Source organism: Diorhabda sublineata, chromosome 2 (genome assembly GCF_026230105.1).
Source record: "Diorhabda sublineata isolate icDioSubl1.1 chromosome 2, icDioSubl1.1, whole genome shotgun sequence".
In the NCBI taxonomy this organism is placed as follows: domain Eukaryota; kingdom Metazoa; phylum Arthropoda; class Insecta; order Coleoptera; family Chrysomelidae; genus Diorhabda; species Diorhabda sublineata.
The window spans coordinates 9327870-9342549 of NC_079475.1; the positions used below are offsets into that span (position 1 = coordinate 9327870).

At 32.1% G+C, this 14680-nt stretch overlaps 1 protein-coding gene across 1 annotated transcript; it reads left to right on the forward strand.

Moving 5' to 3' along the window:
• The first annotated feature begins 6865 nt into the window (after positions 1–6865).
• LOC130452973 (uncharacterized) lies at positions 6866–14257 on the forward strand. Its single transcript, XM_056792529.1, has 4 exons — positions 6866–7033; positions 8854–9041; positions 11113–11294; positions 14039–14257. Exons 1-4 carry the CDS (start codon positions 6878–6880, stop codon positions 14167–14169), a joined length of 657 nt encoding a protein of 218 aa, XP_056648507.1. The 5' UTR covers positions 6866–6877; the 3' UTR covers positions 14170–14257.
• The last annotated feature ends 423 nt before the right edge of the window (positions 14258–14680 follow it).

The following is a 14680-nucleotide window of genomic DNA, read 5'->3' on the forward strand; positions in this document are numbered from 1 at the left end:
CTAATTGTATCATCTGAAACGGCCTTTCAAATAAAAAAAACTTGATTGAATCGTCGCTCGTGATTATTTATGGTGCGTACCTGTGGATTGAGTTACAAAGCAATTGATACCTCATTTAGAAATTGAATTTCCCGTCATATAATAATACCATAATAAAATAGTTACCTCTTTTTTGGGTGGGACAAAAAGTTTTTTTGGTTGAGCTAATAATTCTAGTCGTTTTGTATCCAATGTCTTTTCTGATTTTTTTGTTCCTAGGCTCTTTTTTCCTGCCAAAGCTCTAAAAATACAAACGATAGATAGATTTTTTATCATCCATGGTTCATAGATTATATCAGAGAGAGAAAATACGACCAGAAATATTTCATTGACTTTTTTCTAATAGCTATTCAAACCATCAGAAAATATTTGAATGTCTTTTAAAAGATAGATGATGGGAGGGAGCAGGTTTTTCAAGGATGCAAAGACCATAAAATGGTGGAATGACGAAATTCTATAGTCGACACGGGTGGTTGGTATAGACATATAGAGAAGATGCTAATTGAAAGAATTCCAGAACAGATGTCTAAACTGTTATTTCTCGATATAACTTCGAAGCTTTACGTAAACGTTTGGTTTTTATTGAATTTCGTTTTGTCAACTCAATTCTTCTATAAGAAACCGTTCCAAACATAATAATTTTGTTCTTAACTATATAAATATCATTATTTTTATGAAATATAAAGATACAACATCATAAAACAGATAAGCTGAACATGATTTATTCATCACAAAAAACTTTTCATATAAATACTTTGACTTTACTCTTTTTATCATTATTTTGATTATTAGCTTCAGTTATATACAATTTTCTTAAATATAATTTTTGAGACACCTAGTATCATGTTTTTTGTTCTCAACTAAATTAAAATAGAATTTTACGAACTGATTTATATTAGCACTTTTTTGGGGGATAGGCTATAGGTTTAAAATATAAGATTGAACTTGAAAATCTACGTTTCGGTAAATATATAACCATCATCAGGATAACAAAAATACAATTTAAACAAATAAAGGTTTTAGAAACAGAAACAACTCAGATTAACTTTTGAAAAGGTCTAGCTGGAGCCCAAATTTATTTTCTCTGCTCTTACTTTCATTTTTATAAGTTTAACAGTGAACTATAAATTAGTTATAATTTATCACATTCAAATTGAAAATGTGCAGAACTTTTTGTATTCTAAAACTTTCATTACACCGAGCCTTCAATATTCAATTTACATTGAATTACTAGAACTTCAGATATATAAGCAACTAATTCTCCATCATTTTATTTAAAGTGCGAGCTGATTTCAATCTAAAGGTAAATAGTAACATAAGCAAAAGCATAAAAAGTCAAATTTGTTCTCAAAAGGACTGATTTTAACAATAAATACACGTTCAATCGAAAAATTCACCAAAAACAAACACAGTAAACAAAGCTTACGTCAAATTCAACTTTTAATACTGTCAATTATTCATGTTACATCAATTTTATCGTTGTTTCTACAATTACTCATGTCAAATTAAAGAAACTATTACGTATGTTGGAATTATGAAGAAGAAAATCGATTTTATGTTATTATGTTTGAATTCTAAAATATAAGATAGTATATAGAAAATATTTTCTAGCAGATTGAGTCGTGTAATGGAAAACCTCCACAGTTTCTACTATACTGAAATTAAAAAAAAAACTTGTCTATCAGCAGGATTTCTTATACTCAGTGTCATGTCCTTTGTGTGCTACTCAACATGAACATGGTTTTTCTAGGACTTTATTGATCATCTGCTAAAGAACTTGGAATATCAATACACATAGTTATAGTCAGCCCAAAAAATGTTAGTTTCACTTATTTTGAGGACTTATTGATTTTGTGAATAGTTAGCTCCTTACCAAACTTAATCTCAAAGAAAATTACCTAATTTTTAGAAGTAGAATTGCACCAGAACTCATGAATAGAACTAATATAAATAAAAAATATTCGTTCAAAAAAACGTGGAGCTAAGTTTAGCTTTTCATATTTGTTATATTAAATGTAATAATAGTTTTTCATTCAAGTAAATGAGAGATTAATGATATACAATATAGGTTGAGGGAAGATTCAATTTCAAGTTAAAGATCTAGTACAACTAGGTTTCGAAATGTTCAAATGCATTTAGAGAGATAACGACATTCTCTGCAGTAGAACTAGAATTCAAGGAAAATTTACTATACATTACCTGATTTTCTTGTCTCTGGCTTTCTTCTTGTAATAGTTGTAAATGGAATTCCATGTCTTCTTAATGATATTGTTGAAATATTTCCTTCTTTTTTTGGTTATTTTTGGTCCGAATTGTTTTTTATTCAATATGACAGTCCTAAAATTGGAAAACAGAACAATGTTTAAAAATATATCCATGAAATATGTTATATATGTAAAAAGTAAGCACAAGATTGTGAGCCTCATTACACTGGAGTAGCTTGGAGTAGTTCTTGCCGCGTGGAGATGTATATGGATACGTGTCTTGAAAGCTGATTCCACAAGGAATTAGTTTCTAGGCGTCTGCAGGCCAACTTGGTGTTCATGTTAGACAGCTCAGAAACAGAGTCATATCAGCGAAATTTCTTCTATGTTCAAGTTTCTGGTCAACTCTGTATCATCTATAAATCGAATTACCCTCGTCTGTACTGAGTCTAGCATCTTCAGGGTATGCTCCAAAATGTGCGAACAATACTCCAAAGATAGACGAGAGCACCAGCTTGTAGAGGATTAGAAACTGTTGGTAAGTATACAACTTCTTGGTCTTGAGGAATTTTCCAATTTTTTGTGAAGCTGCCTTAGCTAATTCAGCTACGTAGAAAACCACAATATTCGAATTATAGCCCATCATATTCTATCGTTTTAACTCAACATTCAATAAGCTCTTCAAGACGTTGGTAAAATCATTATTTGGACTTGGATGCAAATAGTTGTCGCTCTACATTTCCAACACCTCCTTTGGATTCAATTTTTTCTCATGGATCTGAATAAATGGTAATCGGACGGTGTGAGCTCTGGACTTAATGCTGGATGTAATAGAAGTTCAATACCTTCAAGTTCTCAGATCTTATTTCACGTAACTTTCGCAGTTAAAAGACGATATTAACTTCCCATGTATCTTCAATACCCCACGACTGTGGTCGACAAGTTTTCTTTTGCGAGTTAACAACTTTTTTTTTCTATATTTGAATATCCTTTAAGAGTTTGTTGTAGTAATTTTCAAAACTTTTTCAATTATTTGTGTTTGGAACCTAATTTACGTAGAGTAAGTTGATATTCGAAACGTATTTTGAACAATAGCAATCAGGTCATTGAATTGAATATTCAAAAAATTTATTAATACATAGATAATTACTTCACCAATAAACTCGAGCACTCACGAAACTTGTTTTTAATTAATATATCTATAACATCTATACTCAAACTGAACCTATATAATTTTAATTATGTTTTTAAATCGTCTTGATTTTATTAGATCTCTTTCTCTTTCAGTTTTTATCGGAATATGTATTCATTTATCTGTTATGAAGTATGAAATAATTTTTTTTTAACAAAAAACAAAAAAACTATGTACAAGGTTAATTTTTGAACTCTTAATTGGATTTTTCACACATACGAGGACGGTAATTTTCAATGAAATTTTCAGTTTTCTCTAACAAAGGCAAAATTATTCTCTATAGCAAGATTTTATGGGTAGAAAACACGGTTTCTGTTTTCTTTGTGGCATCTTCTGATGATGTTTATTATTTCCACTTTATTTTTTTCTAGAGTGTACCAAAGCTTCATCCACTGCGAGATTTCATCAAAACAATTGAAAATATCAAAACATTTGTTCGAATTTTATAATGGGAGCGAGCATTTAATCAGCATTAAGCAATCGCGGCACTTAACTCGAAGATATTTTTTTGATTTATAACTTTTCATGCAAAAACATTGAAAATTAGAATGCAACTTTCATCGAATTATTCCCTATTTTCTGCTGTAGTAGGTATTCCTTCATTTTCTACAATATTGTCACCTCTAGATACTTCAGATCATCTATGAATCAATGGCTGTGATTTTAAGAATTCAAAGCGAATTAGAATTTAGCAATTAGCGCAAAAAATAATCACAAATTGAGTTTCCAAAGTCAAAAATCTCATTTCTGATAATTTTTTGTTTTGAAGCGTTTTCAATTTTTTCAATGTGGTTTTTATATATCCAGTATAATATTTAATAACAATATAACATTCCAAAAATACTTCGATAATGAATATTCTATTCAATCGACTTACTTTTTCTTTTATTGGCTTACCTCAAAGGTGGTCTGGATAAATGATCGGCAAAAAATTGTATTTCTGGTATCAATATTGGAACTTTTGGGCGTGAAGGCTTTGGAGGCCCAGTGAACTTAGATCTTTGTTTTCGTGGAACCTACAATAGTAATTATATTATGAAAATAGTATAATACATCGATTAAATAGATACAACACTTCAATGAAGTAGTTATTTCTGGAATTGTCTTCAATGCATTGGTCACATTGATTTCCACATTTTCTTTGTCAGCAAACTGTGCTACGACGGGATTGTATGGAGCATATCCCTGGTTCACAACTAATCAATATTGTCCTCACTTTGTACCAACTTTTTGGTCTGGATTCTACTGTATAGACTTCTTGGATAACTATATTCAACTATAACTATATTCAACAATCTTTTACTGGTGATTTCCATAACCAACACAGGTCTTTTTGACGTGGAGATATGAACGTATGCTGATTGCCTCAGAGACAAACCTCGTATTAGGTGGAATAACCACTGAATAATATACTAGAGAAGTTTTGGCGGAATGAATTGAATTGATGAGACGAAGTTGTTAACGAAGTTTTTTGATTTGTTTGAAAAATTATTTGTAATAACCCTTCCTTCAAGAAAGCCTCTTTCACTTCATTTCCCTCTTACGTGTTTCGACGGTCCTAATGAACAGGTGCCATGATGAGTGGGTCCTCGTAGAACTCATCCATGGTTTTGAGGTGACACCATCTGTGTTCAGGTCGGATGAGTACAGTGGGACATTATCGCAGTCGGTGACTCTGCATTGCTTGCAGATGCTGGAGCATTTCAAACCGGCTTTGACGCACGAGCAAGCTCGCTGACGTCCAGATCTGCAAGTGCACGAGACACTTTCAAGTAGGCTTTTGAGTTCTGGGTGCTAGTAGACTTGAATCTGGAGCAGCATCATCAGAAGTGGGTGGCAAACGAGCAAGATTAACTTTAAAAATCTAAGTCGTCAAAAACAGCATCAAAGAATGCATGGTTCGCAATATCACATACAAAAGAAGGCGTTACTTGGATTTTTTCCATTTTGAGAAAAATGGTCTAATTTTGAGATGCCGTAGCTCGTTCCCTATTGGTCGTAGAAGAAAAAGTTAACTATAAAATTTGTAGAAAATTCAATGCTCTACAACTTTGTATTGGAATTGTTTTTTGCTAGAACCACTCCTTTTTGAGATATTGCGAAAAAACCGAAAAATATCTGAAATTTTCGAGGTTTTTCGGCTACCAAAGTTGTGCCGAGCCCAGAATTTATCCCTTTTTTGATTCTTAAAAATGATAATTTCATTATTCGAAGTTGAGTAGTTACCTGTTTTGATAGTTGGTCCAACCGCCAATTGTATGGATATTTTTCTAAAATTTTTAGCAAATGTGGTGGAACACCGGGTTTAGGTGGCGGTGGTGGCGGTGGCGGTAAGGGAAACGCATGAATATCTATATTAACATATTCAGTTGGTTCTTCATATTGTATAATTGTCGCTGGGCATGGTGAACAGTCGCACATTGTATGAAACGCTGAAGTGACTTGAAATTATATTTTATTCCTTTGTAGTTATTGCGAAATTTATTGATGATTATGAGATGGATGACTGAGAATTTTGACGTTTTATTGAATTTGATTATTCGATTATGAAATGACAGACTAGGTACCCGTTATGAGAGGAGAAACCTATCGAATTTCATAGATTAAATGCTATTTATATTAGATAAACTTCATTTTGTTGCTTAATAATTTACATATCAACGGGCCATTAGGTTCAATTATCATCATTATTTCTATCTTCTGAGTCTGCAGTTTATCCAACTTCGCTGCAATATCCAATATAAAGTAAAATTTTAGTCGCTCTTTAAACCAGTGTGATCAATGTCTTTTTCATTTGAGAAGGTATTTATTTAATTCAAGCACAAACATGTTTTAACACCCTACCTTTTGAAAGCCATCGCAGTTTTCGTTTAACAAGATTCTATCAACAATTTTGATTACCAACTTGAACAAATCTTGCTGTGAAGAATCGTTATGTTTTTACCAGTCATAGTTTGAATCGATTTTATTTAAATTGAGCACATTGTCTTCAAGACATTTTCTTCTTTCTAGTTTTTCTTTTGGACCTTAGGAAGACTCATCGCAATAACTGTATGTGTCTTTTTTTAGGATTTTAGTACATACTTCATTGTATTGAATTCATACAGGTAAATAGTGAAACTATCGATATAAACTTGGTCGCGATAAGAAGCGCTTAATATCAAAACAAATAAAATAATAAATCAGTCGCTATAATATTTTAGTTATTAAAAAAGTGATATCTGAGAAATCCCATAATTCTGATAGACAATTTAAGCAATATTTGCGAAATTAGTGAGGTTTGAACTTGCTTATCACTATTTTTAAGAGAATTAATACTTGTCGTAAAATATAATCTATGTAATATCCTGTTTACGCTACCTAATCTGGGATCTAAATTATGTTTTCCATCAACTATATAAGATATGTATTTTTGAACAAATTTGATAAAAACATTAGAGAAATGTTGTTACTATTTGTTTTTCTTGCTTCTTTATTTTGCCAAATACGTGGACACGGCATGATGTTAGATCCCCCAGGGAGAAGTTCATTGTGGAGATTCAACGACTTAGCCCCGATTAATTACAATGATAATCAGAATTTTTGTGGAGGTTTCTATGTGAGTACATACTTTCATTTTTAAAAGTTATACAATGTGTCCATTTAAATTTTATGATCCAGGTACCTGACTTCACTCATTTTTTATTTGAAAATGTTAATTCGTAAGTCTTGTGCGATTTTTTTCATAACGAAAAGAATCTGTTCACATAAATGCATGTTTGAAATATTATATATAAAAATTGATACGTTAACCTCTCCAAATTTTACTTTCAAAATACTCAATTTGCAAATGTCGTCGTCGTCATCTGGTGTTGGAGGTCCTCTAAGGACGATATTTCATTTTTAATTAGCTAAATTTGAGAAGGTTTTCTTCTTTCTTAGGGTTTGAATCTTCCGGCAAGCTCAGTAGTATAGAGTTGATCTTCGCCTTCTCCTTCAGGTGTAGGGTGATCCCACTTGTTGAGCGCCATGTCGTCATTGTCTTCGCGAGTGACAATAGGAGATGACGCTCTTCTCCGTACCAAAACGGATGCAAACCTCTTGGGGTTATGAGCAAAGTAACTTCTTCTTGTATCCATTCCAAGATTCATCTGGTGTTGGAGGTCCTCTAAGGACAATACCTGACTTTTAACGAACTCATTTCGAGGAGGTTCTCTCGGATTGGAGTCTGGTGGACACTTTTGTGTAAACTCAGTGGTATAGGGATGGTGGTCGCTTTTTCCTTCAGGAGTTGATTGATCTAACTTGCTGGGTGCTATGTCGTCGTCGTCTTCGCGTACCAGTGAAGTTACAAAATTTAATGCATTGTTGAAAATTGGGAATTTCATTTTGTAAAAGTCTTCAAAATAATTGATGAATTGTGTCATCAGATTTTGAAGAAATTGAGAATAATGCTCCAATTTTTTTTTATTCAACATGCCGAATGATTTTAAATATTTTTCGTACACTTAACTTTGTTTCAAAGACTTGAATACATTTCAGTGAAAAACTATCCCTCGATTGAGCTTAGAAACTTCGTTGAAATAAGAGACATCATAAAACGTCTCGTCCAAATCTAAAAATTACCTGAACTGTTAATAATTTAGTTCTTTCATCCTCAAATGTTTGGATGTTAATGATTCTTGATTAATTATACAGTGAAATACCACAAAATTTTCGGTTTTAATTTAGTTACAACACCCGAATATTTGCCAGCCATTACAGAATCACCATAGGTATTCAATTGCAGATAAATATCATTTGCTGTACAGCTCAAACCCCTTCTGGGGAATCAGCTACAAGTTACTAGTTTTGAGAAAGAGCATAGATACAACGTACAGATTTTGCTGTGACAAAATGTGAGGGACTGCAGAACTCTAAAGCATTACGTAAATTGATCAGTTATGAATACTGAGAATTTCCAGTGCTATATCAAGACAAACAGACACAATAGATCCCTTGGAATAGACATTAAGTGTTTCTGGTTGGTTAGGTCTATGTAGGAATGTGGCAATTTCATACAACATATTTTAAAGATGTTAATTGGGGGTTTCATCATTGATAGATTAAGTATGAAAGTTTCTTTTGTGGATTAAAGTTTATAAGGATACCGTGGAGTTTGAAGATTTTGTCACAGATTGTATACATGAATAGAGTGTAAGCTTATAGATGTTTCTAGGGATTTCGGATTTGTTGTAACAAATTTAAGTAATTATCAGAGATGAAATGTTTGAAATAAACAGTGATACCTATGCTTACTTAGATGCTGGGATACTCAATACGTTGTTAGAACCATTCATGCATAGATAATACTATAACTTGCTTTTCTATTTTCTGCTTGTCATTATTGAGTCTTTTCTTTACCTTGATGGCATACTCTTCATATCTGTTTTATTTTAGGTCCAACATAGTTTGAATAATGGAAGTTGTGGTGTGTGTGGTGATATATATAATGATGAACATCCTCAAGACAATGAAAATACTGGTAAATATGGACAGGGTATAGTTGTTAAGGAATATGAAGGAGGTTCAGTTATCGATGTATTTATAAACGTCACTGCAAACCATTTAGGATACTTTTTATACAGGTTAGATAAGGCTATTATACATGAGAATACAAAGTGTTGAAATATTCGATCCATCAGTAGTTTATCATTATACGGTTTTCTAAAATATTGATCATGGTATTCTTTATATAAAATTCACTTACCACAATCTCACTAGATTTTAATCAACGTAATCAACATATTACATCATTCAATAAGTCATGTGACTTACACATAGATGGCGCTGACATATGACGTTTATCACGTACCAACTTTCAAAATATTATGTGTAAATAAAACAGACATTCAAGTGAATCTACTACTTTTGTTATTTTCAAAACAATGGATTCAAAACAATTGCGTTCGTTAATTAATCATTGCTTCCTGTACTGTACAAGTACTGAACTTGTACAGTACAGTTGCTTCAAAAGTGTTATCCGGACTCTGCTTCATCGAAAAAAATAAAACATCAAGAAAATCCTTACAGTCGATCATAAAGAACGAGGAGATGATTCAGAGCAGTGTTTACACGTATAAAATCAGATTTTATGCGTCAATATGTGACAATGAATGATACATGGATCCATAACTTCACTTCGGAATCAAAACGATCATCATCAGACAAGCTAAAAATATTTTTAGTCGAATGGTGATTCTAAACGAGTAATATGTTGACTGTAATATTTGGCTGCAATAGAATGGCCGGCAACATTGCCAAAAATAACATCCAGACTGTGCAGTATTAGGTGACATTATTTTTTGTCATGACCACTATAACCAAACGTGTTTAATATCGCTAATATAGTTTTATCTATTGCAGATACGTTGCTGGTGGATCACTTGCGAAAATATTGTTTGATATCAAATTCTTTTGGTTATTATTTGCTCCATTTTTTTTTTCATATTTTAGAAACTAAATGACTTCTAATTGGTCTAATCAGAGAATTTTGGGATGCGGGAATCAAAATTATAAAATGAAAATGTTTTATTGTTTAAAATTTGTTTTAACAACTGAATAACTTTTTCAAAAATGGCGAAATAACTTTTTTTCCAACCGGGTTTGATTGTTTCAAGTGTCAAATTCTTCTCTCTAACAAGCTTCTTTCAAAATTGTTTAAATATTGATATTTTACGAGTTATTAACGAAAAACTAAATATAATCTTCGTCATGTTATTTTGTTAACAATTAAATTTTTTTTCCTTGGAAACTATTTTTTTAGAGGTGATTCGAAATCCAATGAGCAATCGCTTATATTAATACGACTTTTATCTCTATTTTTGAAGTTTTTGAATTTGTTGTTGTTATAAGTTGTATAGGCCAGTCTATTATTGCCAGTGATGTTGCCAAATATTGCAGTACAAATATTACCGATTTAGAAGCACTATTGTATTAAATGATGTTTGGTTTATTCTTTCACTATTATTTTAGTTTCCAAGAGAATTCATTTTTTATTTACTCAATAGGATTATTTTAACTAATTATTAGAAACTAGTAGTACCTATACATAGCGAGTTTTATGTATGAAACGCCTCAATTATCTCAGAGACGGCTTCTACGATTTTTCTAATTTTTTGTATACCAGAGGCTTGTGGTATGGCCGGTATTATGGTGGTTATATTTGTTATTTCAAATGGATCAATCTGTATATTCTTCGATTGTCGGAATTCTTAAGAAATACTTATTATTTTTCATCTAATGCGTTATCGCCGAAGTTAAAATAATACATTTAGGTGGCTACGACTGCTACAATAACAAATTTGACATTTAAATGAATTATCATTGTTCAAGTTTATTGACAGTCATAATGGAATGTTTATCTGAAAAAGAACGAATTGATATTTTAAAGAGAATATGGTGATAGGTGTATGAGCCAACAAGAAACTTGTAATATCTTTAATAATTTATATCCTAACCGAAATACCATAACAAGATCTACTATCAGTAAATTGGTGAAAAAGTTTAACGAAACTGATTCAGGACGCAGAAAAACTGCATCAATCTTAATACAAACTAGTTCACCATATATTTGTCTAATTTTGTGACCATCAGCATTGTCAAAATAAAGTGTGGTTAGGAACAAATATTTCAACAAATTTTTCTTTTGTTATATAGTCTCTGTGAGCTGGAGGATCCAAATGCTCCTGAATCTGGAGAAGATTGCTTTGAATCACTTTTCTTAGAAGATGGTTCAACAAACTTCACAGTAACAGAAGACATATCTGAAGTTACTAATAGAGTTGTTTTACCCAATATCGACTGCCCTAGATGCGTATTAAGATGGACTTACATAACAGGTGATAAATAGATATGAATTGAAGTAGATACCAAACATAAATTATTAAAAAATTAACGATAAAACGACTTTTAAATTAACTTGAACTCTAATCTAAACTAAAATCATAATTAGGATCTCAATCTACAACTCCTATAGTTATTTTTTGACTGTATTTTTGTTTGACAACCGTATGTGAATCGTGAGTAACGAACTGTCATTAAATATTTGTTTTTGAAAGGCAAACTTCCAAGGAACTGGAAGAGGAGCTGGACACTATGTACTCAGACTCTGAGCCATCATTTACAATCGTAAAATTTTGCGCAGTTGAATTCAGACGTGGTCGCATCAACTTGACTGACGATAAGCGTTCGTGACAACTGGAAACTGCAGCTATCAGCGATATCATCGAAAAAGTTTATCAAATGGTACTGTCGATCGTCTGATTAAGGTTGGAGAGATAGGAGAAGCTGTTGGTATATCGAAAGAACGCATTTTCTATATACTTACTGAAGAATTATATATGCGTAAATTATTCGCGCGTTGATTGCAGCGTTTGCTTACTTTGAACCGAAAGCATATTCGAATGTTCATTTCCCAGGCAATTGTAGATAAAAGCTGTGTATACCACTACATTCCTGAAACAAAGAAACAGTGGAGTGCAAAAGGCAAACCTATTACGAAATAGGCAAAGACGATTTCATCAGCCGGAAAAGTGATGACGACTTTTCTATGGGATAGTCATGGGAATGAGTTCAAAAAGGCAAAATAATAATAGGAGAGTATCAGGCATCACTACTTGATAAAATAGAATCCCTTAAGAAAACTCAATTCTCTCACTTCGACGATCGCCATGGCTAAACTTAATATTAATACTAAATACATTGTTTACATCAACACTCATAATTACACTGTCTGACGCGCATTTCGATAACCAAGTTATCGTCTTCAAAGACTACTAAACTATAGAGTGGACTGTAAGGAATCGGCCCTTTGTCCTTATTTAAGCTACTACTATAACTAGCAATTTCAATACTTTAAAATGCATTCAACAATTAATTTTTCCATCATTTTTTAATAATTTTACATTATCAATATTTATGTCATGATTCTGAATGGCAGCGTGATCGGCAATACCTGATTTACCGATCTGTCCATATTTCAAATGCTCTTTAAACCGGACAATAACGGATCTCTTAGTCTGCCTAATATAATTTCGGTCACATTTGAATTAATTCCAGCGGGAGAAGGTTTATTGGTGGGAAAATTCAGTATAAAACAGGACATTAGATTTTAGTTTACCTTCAGTCTCTGAAGACGATAACTTGGTCATCGAAACGCGTATCACACACAATGTAATTGTGAGTGTTGGTGTAGTGGTGGTGTATTCAGATATGAATTTCTCCTCTTTCATAACCTCATGGACGTTAAAGGAGACTATGTTGAAAAATAAAAATGGTTATGAAAAAAATGTCTTGTTTTTCTGTTAAATTGAAAACTTTTCACACAAACCTCGTACAAATTTCAATTTGGTTTGAAAATCTTTAGGTTTTTCTATATGAATATTTTTAGCTGAGTGCGTTGTTGTCAGATATTTTGTATGTGTAGTGGAAAACGTCTTGAGCTATGACCTTGGAAATAGTTGGGTTGAACTAAACGGCAACGATGCATAGGATCGAAAAATTTACTTTTGATGGTACCATATTAAGGGGTTGCCTCTTATAGCCGAGAAGATGTTGGTTCAAAAACTACATTACAATTTTATTTAAAACTAGAATTTGAAACATCGATTTATTTATTGAAACATCTTATTTAGCTCTACTCGATTTCTACTACCTCTAATATTTTCGGGATATCTAAAATCATACCGAGTCATTATATTTGATGCTGCATGGACAAAAAAGAGCACCGGTGACGATGGTGGGATCAGCCCTGGAATTAGATGAGAAAACATACAAAAATTATTCCAGAATTGATACAACAATATTTGGAAGACTCTTAATGATATTAGGAGATAAGGTAACTAAGGAATCATTGGTCGCAGACGTAATATCAGATCATTTCTATTTAGACATCTTGCATGGAACAATCAGCTGATATTTTATGTCACATCGCGGCTTTATCTAAAAAATTAAGTTCTGTCTGTTTTGAGCTAAAATCAGTTTCCAAAGAGCTAAACTCATCAACCTCTATAACAGTTTTTGAGTCGCTTCTCCGATATGCCCTTATCTTCTGGGCTATGTGTTGTACGACTCAATTTGAGAGAATCTACTACAAAAGAGAGCTGTCAGATATGTACTCATACTAAATAGTAGGATTTATTGTAGGAACTTCTTTTAAAGATTCAAAATATTGACTCCACGTTCAGAATTAGTTGAGGGCTCAATACTTTAGGAAGCAAAAAATATGCACAATATTTTACCAAATGAAATTACATTTAAAAATTATGACAATGTACATTTTGGAAGATTATATCGTTATATAATTTGAATTTTTGCTCGCTCAGATGTGATTTGTCGTTTTCCCAGATAACTGCCGTTCTGATTCAGTTGCTTAGCGATGAATTCTGCTTGCATGTATGTTTATTCATTAAAGTACAAAAATCCTTTTTATATTTTCATATGGTTTGCACAGCGTTCTGAATCATAAATTTTATATTATGTTTGTCTGAGCATTTGCATATTACATCTATCTCTCTGAAGTTCAATTCGCAGCTAACTTCATGACTTTTGTATGGTGCTATGGTAATGAATATTTGCTTTCCAGGTAATAATTGGGGATTATGTGATGACGACGTATGGAGACGAGGCTGTGGACCACAAGAAAACTTTAGATCATGTTCTGATATTTCAATTACTGCTACTGAGTTAACGAAGCAAGGATTTGAAATGGAATAGAATTTGTTATATTGTTAATACGTACAGCTGATTAGCTTCTCAATTATAAATTCTTTTTCTTTAAATAAATAAATATAATCAGACAGTACTGAATGTTGTTTTACTATTTTATAGTTATAATTCACATTCTCTCGAAGTATGAGAGATTAAGATCTTTGACAGGCGGTAGAGCTGTCCCACAACTTGGACTTTCCGAATAAATTGGTATTTATAAATCAGCTGTAAACACTGAGCGTTCTTAGTGACAGACCAACAAAAGGATTAATTACTTATTGTTTCTTAGATTTTCTTGAATCTTCATTATTCTACACTTATATTGTTTCAAATAATAGGACCCGCTCTAAATAACTACAGAGATTATAACTTTCGAAAAAGCTGGTCAAATACGTAGATTTCAAAGGGGTTATTTTAAAATAAAACTTATACTCAGTAAGTAGTTTTCGCAACGCCATTTATATTCAAGGCAATTGGGTAAAAATTATAGAAATTGATCACGATTTTTCCGGAACTA

Excerpts from the sequence above, each read along its gene's own strand:
- LOC130452973 (XM_056792529.1), top strand. The coding sequence starts at position 6,878 with ATGTTGTTACTATTTGTTTTTCTTGCTTCTTTATTTTGCCAAATACGT. Across the intron at positions 7,034-8,853 it reads ATTTTTGTGGAGGTTTCTAT|GTCCAACATAGTTTGAATAA; the intron begins GTGAGTACATAC and ends GTTTTATTTTAG. Across the intron at positions 11,295-14,038 it reads AAGATGGACTTACATAACAG|GTAATAATTGGGGATTATGT; the intron begins GTGATAAATAGA and ends TTTGCTTTCCAG.